Source organism: Salmo salar, chromosome ssa15, assembly GCF_905237065.1.
Source record: "Salmo salar chromosome ssa15, Ssal_v3.1, whole genome shotgun sequence".
Lineage (NCBI taxonomy): Eukaryota > Metazoa > Chordata > Actinopteri > Salmoniformes > Salmonidae > Salmo > Salmo salar.
In genome coordinates, this window is record NC_059456.1 from 79,016,899 (window position 1) to 79,043,440 (window position 26,542).

The 26,542-nt window shown below is 43.9% G+C and overlaps 1 protein-coding gene across 10 annotated transcripts in view; it reads right to left on the reverse strand.

The window, feature by feature from the left end:
• The window catches only part of casz1 (castor zinc finger 1), a 264,348-nt gene that overhangs the window by 28,073 nt on the left and 209,733 nt on the right, over nucleotides 1–26,542 (reverse strand). For all 10 annotated transcript variants that reach the window (XM_014145815.2, XM_014145813.2, XM_045696136.1 and 7 more), the window contains 3 exons: nucleotides 11,564–12,157; nucleotides 1,705–2,638; nucleotides 87–152 (listed from right to left, as the gene is read on the reverse strand). In XM_014145815.2, the coding sequence (XP_014001290.1) occupies nucleotides 87–152; nucleotides 1,705–2,638; nucleotides 11,564–12,113 (1,550 nt within the window). In that variant the 5' untranslated portion in view covers nucleotides 12,114–12,157. The remainder of the gene's footprint in view (nucleotides 1–86; nucleotides 153–1,704; nucleotides 2,639–11,563; nucleotides 12,158–26,542) is intronic.

Sequence of the window (26,542 nt, forward strand, 5' to 3'; positions counted from 1 at the left end):
GTAAAATACGGCATCAGTTAATAAAAATACTTTGTCTCAATGTCCGGGACAACATTTGTTTCACCGGAGAGGGAGGATTTGCATACCTGGCGATATATTTCTGGTACAGGTTGACGTCCTCTGTGACGGGTTTCTCAGGTGGTAGGCCGTTCCTAATACAAGCAAACACAAAAAGAGACAGGATTAATGGGGTATTGGGCGCACTGTTAATAAAAACAACTGACACAATATTTACCTACAATCTGTTTCAAACTACCGCAATCAATATACATTTTCTGTGACGCGACAGCGGTTTTCACGTGGGTTTGAATCAGGAAGGTATGAACAGACTTTTGCATGGCTTTCCAACAATGAAAGGCAAAAGGCAGTGGAAAAGCGCTATTTTGGAGAGTGCTCATATGCAAATCTAGATAATGGGTATAGGCAAAATCTTTTCTAAAGGTCCCTAAGGACCCTGGCTCCAAAGGCTGTTGTCATGTCTCATCAGGAGTATGGACTGAGTTCAAACAGAAGGAGAAGACAGGGTTCGATGGAACAGAAGGCATTGGTTCAGCTAGTGACAAGCTGGGTAGAACCAATAGGACTAAACTGGGGGGGAATGAATGAACTGAGTCCAATCATCAGAAACACATTAGGTTTAAACATTGCATGGTTCCTACTGAAATGTGACCTGCCTTGAGAGGGACCCACTTTTTTGCTAGCGCTAACCAGGGCTAGCTTCCCAAACCCCCTCGTTTGCTAGCACTAACAATGCGGAGGGCTCCGTATAGCTCCACATTGACATGATTGGTTGATGGTAGGTGGGGGCGGTACGTCTTGTATTAACACAAACTCACTTCCTGACAACTTCTTTCCCAATAGCTCTGCTCTGCTAAGCGCAAGAAATATGAAAGCCCTGAAGTCTGCATGGGCTGCATCGCAATCAACGCTGTACGGTCACCTCAGACATAGGATTGACCATGTAGTGCCTTTTAGTGTTCAGCCTAGGCCGTGTGACTCTCTGGTAAGTTAGTCACAGCTCCAAAGTAATTAAAGGGACAGTTGTTCCACCCCAGCCAAAGGAGGAAGTCAGTCACTTTGCGATGACTGTGCTAAATCAGTCTCTGAAGAGAGCGCCCAGCAGGTAAACACTTCATGGGCCTTCGCTACTCATCACGTCGTGGATCTATTGGCACCATGCGCTATTTCACACTACATTCGCATCGGCTGTTGTGGAGGTGGCAATTACCTTTGCGTTAGGCTAACTGACTCGCAGTGGCAGTTAAGTGCATGTGAGACGCCCATTATCTCCCAGGTGTCCCACAGAGACAATTTAGGAGAATTGTACAATATTAAAACCTGGAATCATTTCAAAACACAAGCTAAATAAATCGGGGGGGATTCAGTTGACGGGTTATTTGATTTAATAATTCAGGGAGGTTTGCATAGGCAACTTTTGGTGCAATGACAGAATTTGGTGAGAGATTTTCATTATTTCCTTGGACTATTTTTGTCATGAGCGGACAATTTTCACTACCGGGATCTCATAACTCATTCAAGACAATGTATGACTTGAATAAACGCGTAATATATAAGCAGGTATACAGTACACACATTAATATTGCTGTGTGAGAAAAGCTTAGCATGTTTCTCATGCAGAGCTTCTGTACCTACGTGGTGCCTTTCAGCTAAAGTGTCATTCAAGTCATCTGAAGAGGTTCTTACTTGACAGAGGACACAGTGCCCGTGGTGATGGAGTCGGTCTTGGAGAAGCTAGACTTCATGTAGTCAGAGGTGTTGAAGCCCATGTGGCCTGTCTGATCCATGATGAGTCCTGGGGGGCCCGTGGCCCCAGCGGAGGAGGCTGAGGTGGCGGCCACTGGTGTCCCCGGGTTCCCAGGCGTGGCAGGCAGAACGCTGGGAATCAGCGAGGACTCGGGTCTCCCCGGCATCAGCTTCTGGATGTTCTTGATGTCGTACTTGGACGGGCGGCCCACCTTCCCCGTTTTATAGGCGATGGCGCCCCCCATGTCAGTGTTCCCGTCGCCGGGCTTGAAGAGGTGCAGGTACCGGACGTTCTCCAGGTCGTACTTGGATGGCTTCTTGTAGGCATTGCCATTCTGCTGGCTCCGCAGGCTTTCACCCATCTTCAGCTTCTGGATGAAGAAGTCGTACTTGGAGGCTCGGGAGGCCATGTTCTGGAGGTGGGAGGTGGGGTTGGGTGGTGGGGGATTGCGCCCAAGGTTGTGCCCCTGCCCTTGCCCCTGCTTGTGGTCCAGGCTGGAGTGATAAATCTGGCCCTCAGCCCCGGAATGGCACCCCCCAGAGGCGGCCATCTGGGCCTGGAGCAGGGCATTCTTCTCCTGGGCCAGCTTTGAGTTGAGGTCCTCTTGTTTGGGGTTGGTGTGGATGGGCCAGGGCAGGGTCTCGCCAGCCTTCAGCTTGCGGATGTACTCCTCATACTTGGAAAAGCGGGCTCGCCGCGTGGCCTCCTCACTGCTCAGGGAGGATGGGTCGGAGCCTGAGGTAGCGGCTTTGAGCTTCTCGAAGCTGATCTTCTTGGCCAGCTCGTCCCTCACCTGCTGGTCATCGTAGCCGAACATGCCCAGGAACTCGTTCATTGTGTTGGCTGCGTAGTCTCGCAGAGTGGACGCCTCTCCTGCACAGAACAGAGAGGAGAAGAGAGAACAGAGCCCTTAGGTAAGATATGTGATACACTGTTTTTGGATGACCTCTTTGTCTAAGTGTCATGTTCTATTGACCGTCAATAGATTATTCTATCCAACAATCATAAAACCAAGAAAGGGGAAGCAAAAGCAAAAGCACTGTACAAAGCTGAAAAGGGCTGATTCTTTGTCAGTCATTTTATGCCGAACGTAATGGAAATGAACCAAAACATTCCATGGGACTTTCCCAGTCAGTCTTCTGACTGGGAAATTACCTGTACTACTTTCCTCACCTAACACTTTAGATATACAACAATTGTACAAAACTTCCTCAAATTGAGTTTGCCCCTCAGAACAGCCTCTATTCGTCAGGGAATGGACTACAAGGTGTCGAAAGCACTCCCATGTTGACTCCACTGCTTCCCACAGTTCTGTCAAGTTGGCTGGATGTCCTTTGGATGGTGGACCATTCTTGATACACAAGGGAACAAGCAGCGTTGCGGTTATTGACACACTCAAACTGGTGCGCCTGGCACCTACTACCATACCCTGTTCAAAGGCCCTTGAATCTTTTGTCTTGCCCATTCACCCTCTGAATGGCACACATTCACAATCCATGTCTCAATTGTCTCAAGGCTTAAAAATCCTTCTTTAACCTGTCTCCTCCCCTTCATCTACATTGATTCATCTACATTTTTCTCAGTGAAAGACCTCACCAATGGGCCTTCTGATTATGACAACATTCCAAAAGCGTGTTCCCTTCAGTAAAAAACATTATTTCAAGTCCATCACAACTCTATCTACGGAAGCCACATATGTACTTTTACATATTTGTGAACTGAAACGTCATTTTTTTATTTTAAGAGTCCATTAAATTGAACAACCTCCCCAAGGACATGGGGACATGTAGTAAATGTATAGTTTAATTGCATTATGTGGAGATTAATTCTGGCTCATTAACTTTCATCCAGGTTAGCGCAAGAGGTCAGCAAGTTGGGGGTAAGGGAGGAAAAAAATGTGCTTGAAAAAAATAGGGGGAGAAAGAGCACTGCATAGCTATCCCTTATTAAGACACGCCACTAGCAGTAGAGTGTGTGTGTGTGTGCGTATGAGAAAGAGATTGAGAGAGTAAATGTATATGTGTATGTGTGTGCGTGTGTCTGAGAAAGGGAGAGCATGACACAGAGAGAGAGAGAGAGAGAGAGAGAGAGAGAGAGAGAGAGAGAGAGAGAGAGAGAGAGAGAGAGAGAGAGAGAGAGAGAGAGAGAGAGATGATACAGAGAGGAGGAAACCCTTGGGCATTCAGCTTTTCCTTTCTTAACAGTAGTGTTTACTGATCCAGATCTATTCCAAAAATCTTGCCTGGTGTCAGTTTGGATGTCAGATAAGATATCATGAACACAGCCACTACGCTCCAGATGACAACTTCACTTAGGTGTCATGTAAAACTTTTGGCATTCTTGGTTCCATTCTGGCCACGGGCCCAGGACCCCGCTCCTCCAGACCTTTTCTTAATTTATTTGATTGCTTTTTTCATCGCTAACGCACACACACAGGGCGGGGCAAACGGTAATACCAGCCGCCGTCCTGGTAATTAATACAAAAAGATTTCAGCTCTCATCTCGGATTTCTGTGTTATTGCTAAATCGGTCGCCTCTCCCCCACATGCCTTTTCACATCTCCTTCACGGAGTGTAAAATAATCCCCAAATTTCCATCAGCGTCGCCGGGGTTACTGCTCTCTGCGGCACATTGGTATGAAAGGGGATCTGGTGGATCGAAAGGGCATGAAACATTTAAGAGAAATGGATCAGGTATTTGTATTTGAGAGGAAATTCCTGCCTGTTTTGCCACATATCAAATGATCAATCCAGCATGTTTGTACATTCGTGTTTGACTACTGAGTGAGCTAGATAAGATAACATAGATAAGATAGTACTTTATTAATGGGCACTAGATTTATCTGAGTTTATCAAGCAGCCCGTTGACTTACACCTACTTCTCAATTCAGAAGGACCCCCATAAAAATATAATATCTGTAATTCTGTTGGCTCAGTTGGTAGATCCAAGATCCTGGTTGGTTTCCTGCTGGGATCACCAATATGAAAACGTATGAACTAACTACATACAGTAAGTCGCATTGGACAAAAGTGTCTGCTAAATACATGATCATATCATTATCTACTAATACAAGACATTCCACTGGATCCAGGAATGGTAGTATATGAGTCAAAAAGTGTCAATGACAAAATGTTCCGCTGGGGACCACTTTTAACCCCAAGTAAAAGGACAGCTTTGACCCCCAAGTGGTGAGTCTGCTAAACAGCTAATTATATTATGGTTGCACTGCATCTTAAATATTTGATGTCTTGTATGTGTATTTATTGATGTTAATTTCTTGTTGTAATGCATCTTTTTAATTTACTACTATTATCGTGAGGTAAGCAATATTCTGGGTAGGCATTTCCATGGTCGCTTTTAAAATGGGGTTTAAAACACATTTCTTCAGATTGTCTTTCTCATAGTCCTAATACGTAAAAGTATTTTTAGCACTTAGCCTACTATTGCTATTCCCAGCCTTGATTCTGAAAGTGATCTTTTAATATAATTTGTATGTTATTATTATTATGATCACAAATACATTTAACCATACACTTGCACGATCCTAACTTTTTCGGGGGGGAAACCAATCCTGTTTTCAGACTTCATGTACTTTAAAAAACCCTCTAATTCAAAGGATGATGATTGTCATGAATGATCTATACTATTAATTTGTTATTTTGGTATTATTACTAAGGTAGTACTTTTTTTTATCATTGTTTTGCAGTGGTTGTAGTATATTATATGGAACAAAAAGATAAATACAACATGCAACAATTTCAAAGATTTTACGGAGTTACAGTTCATATAAGGAAATCAGTCAATTGAAATACATTCATTAGGCCCTAATCTATGGATTTGACATGACTGGGAATACAGATATGCACCTGTTGGTCACAGATACCTTAAAAAAAAGGTAGGGGCGTTGAGCAGTAAACCAGTCAGTATCTGGTGTGACCACCATTTGCCACATGCAGCGTGACACATTTCCTTCACATAGAGTTGATCAGACTGTTGATTGTGGCCTGTGGAATGTTGTCACACTCTTCTTCAATGGCTGTGCGATTTTTCTGGATATTGGCAGGAACTGGAACACGCTGTCATATACGTTGATCCAGAGCATCCCAAACATGCTCAATGGGTGACATGTCTGGTGAGTATGCAGGCCATGGATGAACTGGGACATTTTCAGTGTCCAAGAATTGTGTACAGATCCTTGCGACATGGGGCTGTGCATTATCATGCTGAAACATGAGGTGATGGTGGAGGATGAATGGCACGACAATAGGCCTCAGGATCTCGTCACGGTATCTCTGTGCATTCAAATTGCCATCGATAAAATGCAATTGTGTTCGTTGTCCGTAGCTTATGCCTGCCCATACCAGAAACCCACCGCCATCTTGTCTCATCGCTGCAACTCCCCAAAGGGCTCGGGAGAGGCAGAGGTCGAGTCATACAACCGAAGTCAGCCTGCAGGCACCTGGCCCACCACAAGGAGTCACTAGAGCGTGATGAGCCAAGTAAAGCCCCCCCCGGCCAAACCCTCCCCTAACCCGGACGACGCTGGGCCAATTGTGCTCCATACTATGGGACTCCCGGTCACAGGCAGTTGTGACAAAGCCTGGGATCGAACCTGGGTCTGTAGTGACGCCTCAAGCACTGCATGATCATGCTGATTAATCAGCTTCTTGATATGCCATATGTCAGGTGGACGGATTATCTTGGCAAATGAGAAATGCTCACTAACAGGGATGTAAAATAAATTGTGCACAACATTTGGGAGAATTTTTGTTGTCGTTGTGTGTATGGAACATTTCTGGGATCTTTAATTTCAGCTCATGAAACATGGGACCAACACTTTACATGTTGCGTTTATATTTTTGTTCAGTGTATAAAACGGGTTGTTTGGATCCTGGGTGCGGATTGCTTGATAGCAAGGAGTTATAGCACCACAATCCCCACATTCCACAGGTAATGCCTGTTAACAGTTCCATTCGATTTATCAACGCGGATCCACTGTCCCATAGCCCAGCCAGTCAATTTATAAACTTAATCTCCTTCGGAAAAAGTGTAAAGACAATATTTTCCCATGCTACTAGCCTAGCATTTGGTTTGGTACAGCGGGGGTTAATATAAGCCTTGCTGTGATCCTATCTGACTTGTGCAACATGTTGCATATGAACATGACTAGACTGCCAGCTTCTCTGAGCCAGGTGCATTTATTTATCAGGATCATTATAATGGATATATCCAAAGAAATGGTAATATGGAAACAAAGATAAAACAAATGAAAATTCACATAGTTTGCTGTCATTTCAGCTGCTTAGCTATCCTCCATAACTATATTATTGACATGACAATAAGCAGTTTTTTTTGCCTATTTATACATTATTTATCAAATCATTATTTGCTGCAGTTCTTGCTGCCTATTTATACATAATTTATTCAATAACTATTTATTGAAGTTCTTGACTCTTGTCATCATTGAACTTCCGCTAGCTAGCTACATGCCAGTGATTTGTGTAGCATTGCAACGTGGAATGAATAGAATTAACGACTGGGTTAAAACATCCCAAAATAATTAACCAGCCTTTTTCGTTAGCAACTTCAGAACCTCAGAACTAACAACTGGCTTTTGTCCGGACTGTATCGTCTGGTGGAAAGATAAAATAAAATACATTTACTCATTAAAATAAAGTTAGTTGTTTAGCTTTCTGTAACTTTGTAGCAAGTACGGTCTGCATGTGTAGGCGCATATTGCGTCATGATTTCAAGGAGTCCCGATATATTTTCCAACTGTCACGTTATCTGGTTTTAATGTCCATTCTAGAATGCCCTTCTAGCCAAACAGAAACAAATACTCAACAATGCTGTGGTATAACACACGATAATCCCTGAGTTCTCATGTCTTATTGCTTAAGCAGTCAGTAGTAGGTTTATAATATAAGTTATTGTTGTTGTTTTTTTATAGAAGTTGTTATTCTTAAAATTAGCCGAGTCACATTATTCCGCTCTCAGACCACGTGATGGGCTATCAATGGCAGGCCAATAATTGGACTTGAACTGAAAGGATTACGCCTGGAACCGACAGCAGATAACCTTTGTGAAACACCATGTAAATGAGTTTTATTCTCCAGCCTTATCTCGCACCCTCTTAATGATGTCATGCGAATGCCTGTGAGGGAGACCGGGGCTTACAGGTTAAGGTGAGATTGGCCCTTGCTGCTACTGTGCTTTCTCTCTTTTTTTCCCCTCCCTCTCTTCTTTCCTCTCCCCCTCTCTCACTGTGGTGTCATTGGAGAGTATTAAAAGAAGTGGGTGTAATCTCTGCACTTCATGCCTGGCAAATTGCAACACGTGATACAGACCCAGGGCCTTGTCTGTGTTTGAGGCAATATAGGACCACATTTCTCTCCTCCCCTGATGTGACAACAAATGGGCATTATATCTCCTTTTTGCTGACCAAACACGGATATCAGCGTGCCACCATGTCTTCTGAGGGTCACAGATAGAGTAAGGTGAGGTGTTGGAGAGGATAAGGCTTCAGCTTGCTGTGGAGACTATATATGGCCTATAATCTCACTTTAAATACACCTAGGGTTTTAGAGCAGGACATTTCCAATGCTAATCGTTCGGTCAATCATTGTCTTTCAAAAATCACCTGAACTCTAGAGTTCTATGTGTTGAGCTGATGTCTCAAGTCCTTACATGGAATGAGGATGATGGTATTGGCACCTCTGGCCTGAGGAAAAATCGCTTTAATGAGCTTTAATGTGACAACTTAGACAATGTTGACTGGAATAAAAAATAAAAAAATTGATTTTACTGAGCTCTCGTCTGGGTGAAGTGACAGTGCATTGTAGGTTTGTTGAATTGAGCATTTTGTTTAAGTGGAAACAAATGTCTGGGATGACTGAGAAACTAACGAGTTGCAGAGTTATTCCTCAAATTCTTGCAAGTTAACATGCTTGCTATTTTGAAATAAATAAATGGAAAATAAATAGAATAGAATGTTTTGAAAATTATCCATAACCTTTGACACAGAGGTGTCATGATCCATAACCTTTGACACATAGCAGCGCAATTGGAAGTCATGGTCAGTTGTGTTTGATTCGATGAGGATCTTTGTCATTGCCTTCATCGTTTCTATTCAGTTGTTTTCACTGAATAGCTTATGAGGGGCCTAATAATGCAACATCTAAATGATCTAGGAAAAGTATTCTGGGGTTTTGCACTGATAGGAAATCCACACGGTGCCTCGATGTGAGGAGTTAAATGTTTTGAAGGTCGCAGTTTCTCTCATTGATCTTGCAATGTTTGTTAATTACATTGTCACTGATGTTGTGAGAGATAATTAAGCCACTATGTTTATATGCATAATTATGCGCGCTCCGCATCAGCCTTTGAAAGACAGCGGCGAGAGGGGGGGAAAATGTTTTAATTGTGAGCGCCACAGAAACATGGCAATATAGATGCCCTAGTTACAATCAACAAAGAGCAATGCAAAAAAACACAAAAAAAACAAAGACAAGAGTTGCTACTAATGCAGGATGCTCTCTCCACAGTCTTCAAACAGTTTGCCTTTGTTGTGAGATGTAAAGTAGCAGGGACCCAACGGAGGGAAAGGTGTAAGCCTGTTTCACAACACAAACACACATTTACAGACAGGTTTTTTTTTTTTTACAGGCACCAAATAAACACAAAATGACTAATTAAAACCACAAAGCCCCTGCATTTGCCGGAAAAAAAATTATTTTTCTGAGAAGCCCTTGGCCCCACTTCTCTGACAGGCCACAGCCACTGCTGCTCCACCGGTGTAAACAAAAAAGGAAAGAATAATAATACGAAAAAAACCTTCTGCAGCATATGTACATGACACTGAAACACAAGATGAAAGACCAAAAAATGTCTGTGAAAAGTGAGGTGAGCAAGCAGAAAACAGACCTAAACAAAACCTGTTTTGTACCACACGACAACAACACGACTCCAACTGTGTCTTGTTCTGTCACTTATTTTGTGGTTATCTGTGAAACTAATCTTTTCTCTGTCTCTGTGTTTTTTCTCTCTTTTTTTTTTTTTTTTTACTGCTCTGTGTTTTGAATTCTACTGTAGCTATATAGCCCAGTCTCTCAGATAGCAATGTGTCTCCTTCTGGAATTTCCAAGTTCAAGTCTGTAAACGGTGCATTCTCTGGAGATTGTTTGTGCAGTTAACACATTGCTGTTGCCACATCAAGACCACACCGTTAAGGTATATGCCACCTTAACTATTTGATTGTCCCTCAGTGCTACCAGAGGAACATCATGTAAAAAGAGACAGATAATTTAATAGGCTGTTGCTGTAAGCCACTAATGCACAGCAAATCAATTGATGAATAAATTAATTAAAGCAAATACACTTACAGAATATCTGCTTTCATCAAATGTTAAGTTCATGAACAACAATGTACCCTCAACTGTGATTCAATGGAGATTGCAAGAAATAGGTTCTTATTCTATTTCAGACTTTATTTGAAGACCGATTATCTGGATTCAAGTGCTAAGAGCTAATCGTTCCTCAGCAACCTATACTCCTTCAAGGCAGACTAGGCTACCACTGTATGTAGTAGTGGGCTTGGGCAGTGACTAAGTTTAGTGAGCTTAGGGAGAAATCTAAAACTCAAAATGTAATTCTGGGTGTAATATGAAGCTTATCCTTGGACTGACAAACTCTTTTGGCCTACACAGAGTGAGCAGGCAGTGTAAGCCTACTCCAAATACTGGATGAATTTCTTGTTTCACTTACTGTAACCACACGCGCGCGCGCGCACACACACACACACACACACACACACACACACACACACACACACACACACACACACACACACACACACACACACACACACACACACACACACACACACACACACACACACACACACACACACACACACACACACACACACACACACACACACACACACACACACACACACACACAGAGGTTCCTGTTTTCCCAATAGCCTGTTAGTCAGTTCCATCTGTCTGTGGAGTAATACCGTCACTGGCTATTCATGGGATGCACCTCTGTCCCTCGGTCGCGTCGTTGCCATTGTTATCATCGTTCTACAGACGCCGCAGCCATATTGATGCCCGACTGATGACTAATGCCCAGTCTTTCTGAAAGAGATCTAATTTACACTATAGTGGCTTGAAAATATGATTACATTGCTAAAGTAGACAAGTAATTAGTAGGAAGCAATTTTTCCATCATTATGATGTCGTCAAGTTTACTTTAGAGAGACGACAATGTTGTCATTAGCTAGCAAAGTTTGTCAAAAATAGCTAGCAATGTTAACGTTAGCTAGTTAAAATTCGGTGCTGTTCCTTCAATATTATCTAGCTAACTTAAGTTATACTGTATCTATAGTCAATCTGGCAACATCACAATGATGACAAAAGGTTTTCCTACTTATTATTTGCCTCATTTTTAAATATCATCATGTTTCCAAGTCTCTGTAAAGCACTTTTGATGAAATATTCATCAGCGCTAGTTGACAATGCATGGGGTAGAACACTCAGTTAGGCATCAGTCCTAAAATGAATGTTCAAAACAATATTGTGATGAAAAGTGCAACCCATGAAATCTCATTGTAACCTTACAGTCTCTCTTTCCAGGGACAGGTTCAGGACAGGTCCTGGATGTGGCTATGTCCCCCACCTACTATATCTTGGCTCCTTAACACTTTAGTGAAAGGAATGGAAGGTTTGAAGGGCAGTTAAAGCGAGAACAGAATTCATCGAGAGGAGTGACGAGAAAAGGAAGAGAGCCTTGTACCTGGAGAGGAGAAAGATGTTTGGCGACTCGGGGGCTCACTTATCAACGGCATGTAGACTTCCTTTTGAGGCCCGTCTTCCGAGTCCTTGTCGTCGTGGTAACTGCCGTCCCGGGAGTCGAACATGGGTTCGGGCTCATCAAGCGCGTTGTCCTCCTCGTCACTGCAGCCCTTGGGCTGTACCATGTACACACCCTCGGGGGGTCCGTCCTCGCCATTGTTGTGCTTGAGTCCCTGCTGTTGCTGCTGTTCCTCCCCACAGTCCAGGGCGGAGGGTGGTGGTTCATCCCCGTACTCCCCGTTGACCCACTTCTCAATGGCCTTGCGCCGTTTCTGGTCCTCTTCGAGGCTCTGGCCGAGACTCAGGCCCTCGGGGAAGTTGGTCTCGAATCGCTCGCCACTGTCGTCATAATGGGAGCTCCCGCGCTCGCTGTTCTCCGCCACGCTGTGGTCTCCCTCAGCATGCTGGGAGCTGCCATCGTACACCACCTGACGGCTCAGCTTGGCACAGATTGCGTTGAGTTTTAGGCCACCTTTCCTTTTGCCGGCCATGTTGGATTTTCCTGAGGTCTTTTCAGTGCATAAAGTCCTTTCAGCTGTTTGAGAAAAAGAAAAGAGAGAAAGGAAAATGGTCGAATGTCAATTCACATGTTTAAGAACCACCATATGTTATTATCAAACGTTCTACCATGGAAATATATTTGTGTTATTCAAATGTCATCATCATTTCCCTCAATGAACACGTTTATCAGATGAGAGCTGTAGGCCAGCTCTCTTCATCAACAAAGGGCCATCGATCAAGTGTCATTTACGTGATTATTTGAGCTTCACCATGGAAAAAACAGTCTAACAGCTTCTATAAATAGCCCCAAAGCAGTGCCTTTTTTAAAATAATAACAGCAATCACAAGACTGCAGGGACAAAGAGATAGATACATACGTACAGTGGGCATATGTTAGCCAAACCACTGACAGTCAGTTTAGTCAGAGTTTTAACGTATTAGCCGCTGCAGAAAAAAGAAGGAAAAAACTCTCTGAGAGCTGAATTGGAAAACCACATCCAGATCAGTATCGGACCCCCTAAGGTACTACAAGCAGCCAATACACAAGCTACATAATCCTTCACATGACAGCTCTGTAGAGACCCTCCTGAAATGTTATCTTCCAATCTTCCCCTTTACCTAAAGAGGCTGTGGTTCTGCCAATGAGTGGGGGGCTGCTTAGTTTTAACCCTGACAGGCAAGGGGTAGAAACAGAGTCCATGCTTTCCTTCCAGCCCTCCTAGTAGTTTTAGCAGAAGTAAGCCAGCTAGCCAGCAAAATCTAACCTCCTCTTTTGCTCTTCTCTTCTCAAATACAACAGGTATTCACCTTACTGTGAAATACTTACTTACAAGCCCTTAACCAACAATGCAGATTTAATTTTTTTAAGTAAGAAAATATTTTCAAAGAAAATCTCATAAATATGAAATAAACTAAAGTTTAAAAAAAAGTTACAATAAAATAACAATAATGAGGCTATATACAGCGGGTACCTGTACCAAGTCAATGTGCGGGGGTACAGGTTAGTCGAGGTAATTGAGGTGATATGTACATGTAGGTAGGGGTAAAGTGACTATGCATAGATAATAAACAGCTATTAGCAGCAGTGTAAAATAGTGGGTCAATGCAAATAGTCCGGGTAGCCATTTGATTAACTGTTATGCAGTCTTACGGCTTGGGGGTAAAAGCTGTTAAGGAGCCTTCAGACTTGGTGCTCCGGTACCGCTTGCCGTGTGGTAGCAGAGAGAGCATTCTATGACTCGGGTAGCTGGAGTCTTTTACAAATTTTAGGGCCTTTCTATGACACCGCCTGGTGTAGAGGTCCTGGTATAGTGGTCCTCTCCTCTGCTCTCAGTAGGCTGCACTGCTGCTGCCTGTGGCTTTGTGTTGTTGGCTGTAATCAAACAATATTACTGGTAAGGCGGTAGGTGCACTAGTCATGAAAACGACAAATATGAATTAAAATACATTTACATGCATTTGTTGCTGATTAGATGTATAGTTTACATTTTTTTCATTCTGCAGGTGAATCCATAGCCAACATGACAACAAGTATGTTGAAAATACTCTCGTCCACTCAAATATACAGTGTATTCGGAAAGTATTCAGACCCCTTGACTTTTTCCACATTTTGTTATGTTACAGCCTTATTCTAAAATGGATTCAATTTATGTTTTTCCTCATCAATCTACACACAATACCCCATAATGACAAAGCAAAAACAGGTTTTTAGAAATGTTTTGATTTTTTTACGTAAGTATTCAACCCCTTTGCTCTGAGACTCGAAATTCAGCTCAGGTGCATCAAGTTTCCAATAATCATCCTTGAGATGTTTCTACAACTTGATTGGAGTTCACCTGTGGTAAATTAAATTTATTGGACATGATTTGGAAAGACATACACCTGTCTATATAAGGTCCCACAGTTGACAGTGCATGTCAGAGCAAAAACCAAGCCATGAGGTCGAAGCAATTGTCCGTAGAGCTCAGAGACAGGATTGTGTCGAGGCACAGATCTGGGGAAGGGTACCAAAAAATGTTTGCAGCATTGAAGGTCCCCAAGAACACAGTGGCAGAAGTTTGGAACCACCAAGACTCTTCCTAGAGCTGGCCGCCCGGCCAAACTGAGCAATCGGGGCAGAAGGGCCTTGGTCAGGGAGGTGACCAATAACCCAATGGTCACTCTGACAGAGCTACAGAGTTCCTCTGTGGAGATGGGAGAACCTTCCAGAAGGACAACATTCTCTGCAGCACTTTACCAATCAGGCCTTTATGGTAGAGTGGTCAGACGGAAGCCATTCCTCAGTAAAGGGCACATGACAGCCCGCTTGGAGTTTGCCAAAAGGCACCTAAAGACTGAGACCATGAGAAACAACATCTCTGGAGACCTGAAAATAGCTGTGCAGCGACGCTTCCCATCCTATCTGACAGAGCTTGAGAGGACCTGCAGAGAAGAATAGGAGAAACTCCCCAAATACAGGCGTGCCAAGCTTGCAGTGTCATACCCATGAAGACTCGAGGCTTGTAATCGCTGCCAAAGGTGCTTCAACAAAGTAAAGGGTCTGAATACTTATGGAAATGTTATATTTTAGTTTATTTTTAATACATTTGCAAAAATGTCTATAAACCCGTTTTGCTTTGTCATTTTGGGATATTGTGTGTAGATTGATGAAGGGGAAAAAACTATTTAATCCATTTTAGAATAAGGCTGTAATGTACATTTTTGGGGGAAAAAGTCAAGGGGTCTGAATGATTTCCGAATGCACTGTATGTTTACCAAAATTGTTTGTTATTGTTTCCGTGGTGAAAACACACGTTGTAAACTGAGAGATACAGTATAATCTCTATTTCTCTATAGAAGCTCCACTGAACAATAACAGTGACAGAGTAACTGTTAGGGGTAGGAGTGGGTGGCATTATTTCACCTAGCCCAGGCAATCTTTAAAACATGTCCTCGGCTAAAGCAAGTGCAGCTGCCTCTAGCATTCCATATTAAGAGCTGCCTTTTTAGGGCAGAAACTGCACACTGTTACCTTTCACTTGATGAAAAGAGCCACCATAGTTCACCTTGAGCAGATGTTCCAGGCAAAAAAAATCAAGTCCAGATCTTTATCATGTTGTAAATAACTTATATCATGGGCAAAGCTTAGAAGTTAGTGAATAATATGCTGTACATCATCTTAATCACTTTTGGAATTATTTCCTGCCATTTTAAAAAGACCACCAGGGCTAGTTTGGTGCCCAACTCTTCAAAGTTGTCAATGTTTCAATTGACATAAACAAGGAGGAGAAGGCCAAATCTTCTGCAGTGTCATGCACTTGAAGTTGTATTCTTTGTACCAAATACTGAAGCTGTATTTCTCTTCACTCAAAAGTCTGTCACTATCATTATCAATACATTGTACTTTACTAGGCATGCTATTTTTGTTGAGGAAAAAATAAGATATTACTATGGGAGAGGAAAAAAAGTTATATTTCAATTGACTTTGTATAAAACTGTGTATATTTACATTTACATTTTAGTCATTTAGCAGACGCTCTTATCCAGAGCGACGTACAGTTAGTGCATTCATCTTAAGATAGCTAGGTGAGCAACCACATATCAGTCGTAGAAAGTACATTTTCCCTCAATAAAGTATTTATCAGCAAAGTCAAAACTAGTATAGGCTTCTTCATTTAATCTCGGCCATAAAGCGAAGATCAAGCACAATTATGCGTGAGCCATTGCTGGCATTATGCAAATCACAGACAGCGCATAAAATCCTTTTTTTCATTTTTGTCATTAGAAGACACATTGTGGCTACCTCCCAAATGGCACCAGTTTCCTGGTCAAAGGTAGTGCACTATACAGGGAATAGGGAGCCATTTGGAACACAGCCCTAGTGTGAGTGAGTTTACAGATATTACCTCGCCAGTATACAATGCACCCAGTGCTGCCCACCACACATGCTTTCTCAGTTACTTTATTTACATTGTGGACTTCCTTTTTTGAAACAATGACTTGTGGAATTATGTGCAGTCTTGAGCTCGCCGTATATCAGTGGCACATTACTGTACAATTTTGTGTTAGACAATTGCGGGCCGGGGTGAAAAGGTCACATTTTTAGAGGACAGCAATTTTGAAAAAAAATCAGCTGGAAAAACTATTAGGAAGTGGAAGACATAAATGTTCGGGTATTTTTTCAGAAACACCCCTCCGAAGGAAGATTGAGGTCATTTGGGCGTTGCAGTGGAGGTCATTTTTCTGTTTACTGTGCTCAGTATTTCATGCTTTAACTACCGATTTCCTTTGCATCGCAATCTCCTGCACCTTGTAGGAAATGACCCCTGCCGAGTTGTTTCTTTCCATTAGTGACTATTTATGTACATTTTTCCCCAACAATATAGAGCTCAACTCCTGGGGTAAACGGCTACTGATTGAGAAGCACAATAGGCTTCACACTAAATCTTCTGAACGTTTTAATTACTAGATATGGTCTAAAAAAACTATGCGGTTAATACAATACATATGGAGACCTTTATTAAAAGACCGAAATATCTACGGGAAGAGATTGGGAATCCAACTGGAAATTAAGAGTCTTTGTGGATTGGAGTGGCCTGGGGACTTTACAGTACAACTTGCTGTTTTCAGTGTAGAGAACGCTTGTCCACACGCAGCAGCTTTTGCCACTGCTTACAACAGGGATTGCTATGGTTACACTGGCCTCACGTCGTTTGTGTGCATGACAGCATACAATGAGATAAAATCAGTGGGGACCTACATGAAAGAACAACTTTTTCCTTTGGGGCCGACTCCCCCTTCCCAGGAGTCCAGTAAGCAATCTCAGCCATTAATGAATATCAGGGAGAAAAACAAGACTGGATGCATCGCTCCTCTGTTTTAGAATAGACTGCTAATTGTCAAAGCCACACACCTCGGTCGCACAAAACACTAAGAGCTCGGGAAGACAAATAAGAGTTGAATCGGAGCACTACCAAATGAAACGTATGTTTCCTACTGTTTACTGTAACTGTGACAAGATTTTTTACTGGAAACTGTGCAGGGCTGAGACAGCGGGGCTACGCTGACTGTATAAGGCCAAAACCTGACGAAAAAGTCAAGAAACTATTTTTGAACGCATCCACTTATTTGTACTGGGACAGGGGTTCTTTTTCAAGTCAAGAAGATGTGCATCAAAGCAATTTGTAAGCCCTGTTTCTTCTCAGAACTGGATGACTACATGCAACACAGGGCTCACGTTCAAATCTACTCTCGGCACTGAGCTCTCCGAACCCCGGCGTGTCTTGTTGTGTCTTTTTGATGCCGAGCCCCTCTGTTTACGTGCCAGAATGATATCATGCCCAATCAAGTGGTGTTTCAAATCCTAATAACGCTGTTGGAAGTGCATTATTTGCATGTACGTGCAACGACTGTAAAAAAGGCTGCCAGAGCGCAAGAGAGAGAGAGAGGAGACAGAGAGAGAGGAGACAGAGAGAGGGAGCGAGAGAGAGAGGATAGAAAGAGAGAGGAGACAGAGAGAGAGGAGACACAGAGAGAGAGGAGATAGAGAGAGAGAGGAGATAGAGAGAGAGAGGAGACAGAGAGAGAGGAGATAGAGAGAGAGGAGACAGAGAGAGAGGAGACAGAGAGAGCGAGAGAGAGAGAGAGGAGACAGAGACAGAGGGAGAGAGATAGAGGAGACAGAGAGACAGAGAGGAGACAGAGAGACAGAGAGAGAGATAGAGGAGACAGAGAGAGGGGAGAGAGAGAGGAGACAGAGAGAGAGGGAGAGAGAGAGCGAGAGAGAGAGAGGAGACGGAGAGAGAGAGAGAGGAGACAGAGAGAGAGACAGAAGAGATAGAGGAGACAGAGAAGAGACAGAGAGAGAGAGAAGAGACAGAGAGAGAGGAGACAGAGAGAGTAAGAGAGGAGACACAGAGAGAGAAGAGAGAGAGAGAGAGAGAGAGAGAGAGAGAGAGACAGAGAGAGAGAGACAGAGATGTTGACATGGGGGCGTGAATGGCTGCCTGGATTGGCAGGGTCAGGTCTCTGTCTCTTTCTGCCACACAGACAAGAGGGGTACACATTACACATGGGGAGCTGACCAAAATGTTGGCTTATTTCTTATCTATAGTACTGGAAGAGATCTAACTACTATACAGCTAATATGTTCTATAAAGGGTCAATAGGAAGTCTAGGTAAGAATATGGCTCACTCCAACGATGTATTGTATTGCAAAATAAAGGATTACATGCTGCCTTGTACATTTGTATGGAGGATATACTTAAGAACCAGTCTGAGAAGAGTAGATATGACCTGTAAAACTGGAGCTTATCTCCTTAGGTATAATCAAACATTGGCACAGGAGTTTTGGTAGGTTCCTGCTGGGTTCCAACATCTTGACTGACACAGGGACAAAACCTTGGTAATATTTGAACTTAATTAATCCAAAACTGGCCTGGGAAAAGACTGAACAGCTCGGGATTATTTTTCAATATGTAACCCAGTTTTTTAGCTCCTGGGAAAAAAAGACCAGTTAGAACTTTGCAAACCTCAGGCAGATTAATCGACAAGGCCCGAACTCCCGGTGTGTGGCTGAGTGAGCCTTTTGTGTCTCTGTTTCTCCAGGGTGGTGTGGGGAGGGGGTCTGAATGCATTGTGCGATACACACACACACACACACACACACACACACACACACACACACACACACACACACACACACACACACACACACACACACACACACACACACACACACACACAGTCACAAACACACACGCACCTTAACACAAAAACAGTCCTCTGGTTTTTATTTTTGCTAATTTACAGCTTTCAGGAAGAGAGCGTTTCCCCCCGCTCTCTCTCTCTCTCTCTCTCTCTCCTCTCGCACGGCCGAAGGTGAGCTGCCGCAGCCCAGGGAAGCCAGGCAGAAAGAAGCCACTGATGGACAAACACGCCACAGCACCCAGACCTGGCCCCTGCATCTGGCCCCTCTTTCATTTTTATTACACAAGAATAACAATAAGCAGGTCTGCGACCTCCGCCGCGAGATTTTGCCACAGTTTCCCCAACAGTGCAGTGCTGCCGAAGCTCCAAATTTCCATTTTCTGCATGCATATTTAATTGAGTTTTGTCCCAGTGGTGCGGAAATGATTTGTTTTTTGCTCTCTGTTCACTTGACTCCTCTTCGGAGTCACTAACCCTGATTAAGACGTTCCCGTTAATTTCCCAGCGCACACCTTTTTTTTGTGCATTAATGGTTCTGATCGTCTAATTAAAACTTCTCGGCTCGGCTGCTGATCACCGCTCGTTGTGCCTCTGACCTGAAGTTTTAATTGCCGCATCAGAAGCGATAATAATAATTTCGGAGGTTCTGATGATTAAAAACAATGCCATTGCCAACTATTCAAGAGAGCGGGAGAGAGAGAGGGAGAGAGGGGGGACAGGAGAGAGAGAAGTTTATGTAGGAGGGGATATAGGTGGATGAAGGGGATGTACTGTACCAGAGGGGTTGAGGGGGTGAGGCGGGGATGGGGGATCACAGGGTGATTGCTCTGGGGGAAGAGGAAGAGAGGGGGGAGGGCAGATGGAATTTTCCCAGCATTCTTCTCCTCTGGGGTCCTGGCGTAGAAGAAACAGGTTGGTAGGGCTGAGCTTTCCCCACCACCTGATATCTGCCACTCACTTATTCAGGCAGTCACTCAGCTAGGCAGGTTTGCCAGGCTGTGTTAGAGGGAGTGAGAGAAAATAAAAGATAAAAGGACGCAAAAGAGATGACTTGTATGCACTACTGTCCTCAGCTCATTTTCATAATCCAACAATAGTTAGCCCAGCACAAAACACACTTTTGTTCCAAGAGGCAGATACATGGAAAAACTCCATGAGATTTGTCTCCCTTGTCAAACAAAACTATGTGTAAACGGAAAACACAAGGTCTCTGCCTCCCAATGGCCTTTCAGGCAGCACTCACTTAGCAAAAAATTACGCAAAACATTGCGATGACCTTAAAAAGGAAAGGTCGTGCACCAGGAAAACTGCCATGAGCACTAATGTGTCACATTCTGTTCTTTTTTAACCACTGGAGTCAAATGGATTTTTTTCTTGTTTAGATTCCACTGCAGGATCAATCTTTTACTTCAAAGATACACGACAGGTCAATACAATAACCACCCAGAGTTTACTAAATGCTATTTTAGAGAAAAATGAACAAAGCACAAGCACATACAGTCTCACACACACACACACACACACACACACACACACACACACACACACACACACACACACACACACACACACACACACACACACACACACACACACACACACACACGCATACACACACAGGACAAAGCTCTCCCTCCCGCCCTGTCTCTCGCTCTTCCTCTCTCTCTTTCTCTTTCTCTCGGTAGCGCTCTCTCACAAATCTATTTTATTATTAATCAGTTGGTTGCACATCTGCTTGCTTGCTGTCTTTTTTTCTATCAATAAAGCACTTATTGCTTTTAGTCTAGGATGTGACCTTGCATGTTGCGTGATGTCTTTTAGGGACTGACCTTGAGGGACCCGTTTGGACTTCACAGCAGCACTACCCCTGGGCTGTTATCACACTGCAGCCCCCCAGCCATGCGCCCAATACTCACCCTGTATCGCCAGCCTGCCGCAAACATAAACAAAGACACATACACACGTATGCACGCAGACAGAAACGTGCACACACACACAGAAGCGCACACACACACACACACACACACACACACACACACACACGAGTCACGACACACCCACACACTCTCTCGGGATACAGGACAAGGGATACGGAAAACAATGTATATCTTGAGTGCAAACGGAAGGGGAAAGACGTTGAACTTGGGTGCAATCAGGCAGTAACGTTGCATTTTTGGGAGGACAAATATGCCCTCTGGCTCGATCACAAATGGTAATTACAGACATTTTCTACAACAAAAAACAGACGAGCCAAACGGTTTATCAGACAAAGAAAATAACGTGGGTGACGTGAGCCATTCTGACAGAAGAACCAAAACAGCAAACTTTTTATTCAGTTTGCCGCAGAGGGTGATTCCTCAGCTAGTGGCGTAGCAGACTGACATCTACAGTACCTTTCTAAAATTGCACTTAACATTTGTCCTAGCAGCCGGCACTGTAGTTTCAAATGAAGACAATTTCTCTGTATTCCAGGTAGCTAGACCACAAATCGAGAGTCTCTAAATAAAAAGCAACAACCGAATAAGAAGTCAAAATTAGCGTGGGCGAGGCGACGACTCTGGCTCTCCCTCATGGCGGCAGTGTGTGACGGTCGGCACCACGGCGAGCCGCACCGGGGCAGTGTGGGTAATATGCTGGAAGAAGGGGGCTCGAGCTCGGTGCGCCACTTGAGGGCCCTTGAGCTAATATCTGTACAGATTAACTGCTTGAGTTGTATTTTAGTCACGGGGATCTTTTTTTGCTTTTGTTGCAAAGGCTTGTGGGAAGGGAGAGGGTGAGGGGGAGTGTGTGTGTGTGTGTGTGTGTGTGTGTGTGTGTGTGTGTGTGTGTGTGTGTGTGTGTGCGGAAAGCGTGTGGGGGTTAGTGCAGGCTCTTCTCCACGGCGAGGGCACACGGCTGGAGAGGTCGGGAGAGAGGGAGGCCCCCCAGACAGACTGGTGTCTGTCACTCCAAGTCATTATCTTTGGGGATATATTTAATTTACCGGGTTCCGGCACCACACTGCTGAGTAAGTCAGTCTCTTCCCCCTCCCCACCGCTACCACTGCCATCAGGAGGGCCTGTCCTCTAGGGGAAACCCCGCGCAAGCCGCTCCATTAGTTATCAATTAAGAGTGCGGAAATCTCCACTGCGTGTGCACGGACATACGCACGCGCTCACACAAACATACACGCACGTACACAGCACACGCAGATGAGGCCTGGACACCTTCGCTCTCTTTCTCTCACACACCCATTGGACAGGAAGTCGGAGGGGAGAGGGCCTTGGCGTGCGTGCGTGTGTGCGTGTGTGTGTGTGTGTGTGTGTGTGTGTGTGTGTGTGTGTGTGTGTGTGTGTGTGTGTGTGTGTGTGTGTGTGTGTGTGTGTGTGTCCGGGTGGCGCTTTGCTTTTGTCCATGAGGTTAACCTTGATATGAGGCCCTGTCAGGACAGATAATGTCAATCAATGACAAGGCCTCCAAGATAACCCCCTAATGTGAAACCTAAAAAACAGGCCTGTTTAGATGTTCAGACATGCCCCCTCTCACACCAGCCATATGAATAACATTACATTGAAATGAGTTGTGGCATTTCTTTAACAAGACTCTTAAGACATTTTGACAGCATATAAGGCACTTTGCAGCTAAAAGAAATGATGAATAAAGGCCCACACTGAGTGAGCACATGACAAAGCTCCTTCGTTGCATATGGCAGCATTTTAATGGCCAGTACCAACTCAGTGTGAGTGTGGGGGGAGGAGAGAAATGGGAGGTGGTCTTTCTCGAGGAAACGTTACAGCTCCCGGGACAGCTTAATTGATTTCCAAGGTTACTTTTCAAATTTGTTTTTCAGATAGAAGGGGCCTCGTTGATGTGTGCGTGTGTGTGTTCGAGAGAGAGCAAGTCAATGTTTTTCAAGCAATTTCCTCAAATTCGGCCTCCTTCGGATTGTTCACATCAGATTTCCTGCCGATCTCCTTGAGACGAGAGACTGTGAGAGAGGGAGGAGGTGACATTAACCAAAAAGCGTACATTTCCAGATAGGATGCCTGCGCTGACAACATTGATCCCTGGCCACCATTAAAGCATTTGCTCTGCTTGACAGATTCTTCCTCTTTTGGATTTTAAGTGCGGCGGAATGAATCACAGGTGCCCCCTAAATGTCATCTAGCACAGGTAGCTAGCTAAATATACGATACGACCTTTACTGTAGCTTTACTGTAGCTTTACTGTAGCCTCTATCTGAAAGGCGAAAGCCGTGTAAAAAGAAAGCCTGCGAAAGGTATTTATCCTTTACGCTTTCAGTAAAAAAAAAAGTAAAGATTTTTCCCTTCGCATACAGTGCAGTCAAAGATATTTAGGTAAAGAAAAACAGCCTTCTTTGTAAGATCATGAGTATCATATTTGGTTGAAGGGAATGGATATTCCTGTCATTTAAGCTTGCACGGCCTAAGTCTCTTTTCTGGGCCTCACTAAGGAAACACAAAAGTCTGAGCCGGTAGACCAAACACTGGTGGAAAGTCTCATGGTGGAAATTCCCAATTTGGGGCCTGAGGTGTGGATGCAGAGAGCATATTAAAGAGAGACGGTCCCCCCAGTGAACTCTGCAGTATGTTGACTCTTATTTACCTCTGACAGCATGGGGCTGAGGTGAGTGTAGTCACAGCTAGGGTTTGTCAGTTGTTAGAAAGACAAACGGGGTTCGATAGTGTGTGTACTTGCAATGGACATGAGGATGGTGGTTGTGTGTATGTGCGTTTCAGTCGGCATAGAGAGTGAGAGTGAGAGAGAGAGAGAGAGAGTGAGAGAGATAGTGAGAGAGAGTGAGAGAGATAGTGAGAGAGAGTGAGAGAGAGTGAGAGAGAGAGTGAGAGAGAGAGAGAGAGAGAGAGAGAGAGAGAGAGTGAGAGTGAGAGAGAGAGAGAGAGAGAGTGTCTGAGGTGGCTGCAGGTCCTTAGACAGCATGGTACTCTCCAATCAAAATGCTCCGCTGACTACTGGCTGTAGGTCACGTCACAGGCTCTGACACACACACTCTCCAATATGTACAGTGACACTTCTACACACATGAAACATGTATACACAGTTCAGCTCAAATAGGTAGAGTAAAAGAATTCAACAACAAAAAATACTGTATAGTTAAACACAGGTTAAAACTAAACTAGAGGTGGAAGTAAAAGAAGAACTAAATGTTTCTATTTCACCTAAAACAGAAGAGTCATGTCTTTGAGAGTTTTGTTGAAAGAACCATGTGTCTTGGTTGGATTTGAAAGTTGCATTGAAACAAAAAGTGACTGTGAAACCATGAGGCGGGTATAAAGCTGCTTTACAGAGAAAAAGAGCCTTCTATTTTGGTCCAAGAAACAGAATAGGCTACAAAAGGAAGTGTTGCTAGCTGACTCAAACAAATAATATGCTTTTGATAAAAACCACAACAACTCCTTTTGCATTCTACACCAAAACCCACCTGGTTTCCTGAATTTTCTCAACATCATCTGCTTCTTTCACCAGAAACAACTGACAAAATGTCAAGCATCAAACACATAGGTCTTGAGAAGGATAGTGCTGTTGGTTATAACGTAATGTTGAATAAATAATTATAGATACAAAAAATGTAAAACACCTCAAAACTGAACATTGAAGCTTGCATGTTTGAATGCTATACAGCTGCCCGTTTTACATTTCTGCAGCATTAATATTCCTCTTATTATTATTTTAAAGTGAAAATGGATACTCCGTTGAAGTGCAAATCTGATGAATTACGGTAGCAGATTGCTGTTATTAATTATTAAAGCCTATTTTATAAATATTCAGGTCTGTCATGCATCTAATAATGAACGCTTTAGAGAAGGTTACTTCCCGTGCGCATCCTAACGTGTCAGAAATATCACTTTTAATCACACTGGTGTCAGATGGCAGTGTACAGGTCGGAACTCTGTTAAAAAAAGGACCGAATTGCAGCCGAGGCCCTCCACTGTGCTCATCCACAGCTTTACGTTACTGTTGCTTCACGCCATTCAGTACCGTAGGTACTGTAGTCGCTCTACCCTGTCTAAAGTGGTGTCGAACTAGTTCTTCTAACTTCCTGCAGGATTCTCGCCGGCGTCTGTAATTTGAATGGCGAATAATGCATCAACGCCCGCTCTACCTTCTGGACACACCTAGTCCCAGTGCTAGGGGAGCCATATGGTGCCTTGATGCATATTCATAACCTTTCTCAGTGTGTCGGGATGCAGCCAGGCTTTAACAAGTGCCTCGCAAACTTCAAATAGAAGACGAAAAGAAAGAGAGAAGAAAGAAAAAGCCAAAGAAGTTGGCCCGTGCTCCCTTCTCTTCTTTCTTCCCCCCTCTCTGGAAGAGAGGAAGATGAGTATGGGTGCTGATAGCTGATCCCAGCACAGTTGCGTTGTGTGGAAGGAGGGCGAGGACGTACTGGAGCGCTTGGAAAGTGTCTTACAGTGGCAGGGAGAGGCGGGGGTGACAGCCGGGTGGGTAAACTGTGTTGTCAGGTGGGCTTGACAGTCTTACCAGCAGGGTAAATATCAGAGGCACCCTATCTCCACACACACACACACACACACACACACACACACACACACACACACACACACACACACACACACACACACACACACACACACACACACACACACACACACACAGAGAGAGAGAGAGAGAGAAACACGCTCTGCACGCTCTAAGATTAACACTGTCAGAGCTGCAATACTAACCCATTATTATCTGTGCACAGGGCCCTCTCTGTAAGCTTGCCTCACTGTCCTCTCCCCTGCTCCTCCATGGAGGTAGCAATTACTAAAGCTAACATCTCTGGTGCTCTCCTCTTTTCCTCCTGCACCCCCTCCTCCATTCTTTTCCTCCTTCTTGTGCGATACGCACTCGAGTGCCGTGCCAGTCAGTTTACCAGCCAGTGACACAGTTGACGGTGTGCCAGCGATTAAGTGGCATTTTATCAAATTAGTTTGGTACCCAGCTGATGTGTAATAAAGGTACAGTAGGATCCCACAGGTCCACAGACATCAATCCCCGGGGTCTCCGCCAAACTGTGGAGCCCGGTAAGCACGGCCCGGAGTTACCTCACCACACTGCCTAGGAGCCATTCGCTCAATGCTCCAAAACACAGACATATCAACTACGAGTCACATTAAATATTATATAATGAACATTTTGATTTTAAACTATTTCAACATTATAGATGATTTCTTATGTGTTGATATCTAGGCCTATACTTGAATTGATTATTTTCCAAATGTTGTCAAAGTGCAACTGACTCTGTGTGTACACGGTTAATGTAATCGGTTGAGATGAGAGGAGTGCTGCCTTCTCGGATGGCATTTTCATTACTAACAATGTTCATTTTTTTCCTCCCCTGTTGGAATCCGCGTCTTTATCAAAGGTGATGGCTTGCTTGGGCGCATTTTCTCAAACGTCTTCTTCCCCGAGCGCATTTCACAAGCCGCTCTCCAGCGAGTGTCAGTCATAAGAAAGGAGGAAAGATTTGATGGTGAGATCAAAAAGAGAAGGACAGTGCAGAGGAGAGGAGGAGAGTGAGACAGAAAGGGAACTACCTCCCCGTGCCACTGAGGGGAATTTCTCCAAGCAAGCCCCTGTTTTCAGACGCAAATACAACAAAACACGAGGAGCCGCCACGAGACATCAAAATGTGCGATGTTGACTTTAAAGAGGCCTTCAGATGCATGAGGAGTTGTCAGTGTCAGCTCTTGCACAACCGGTGGGA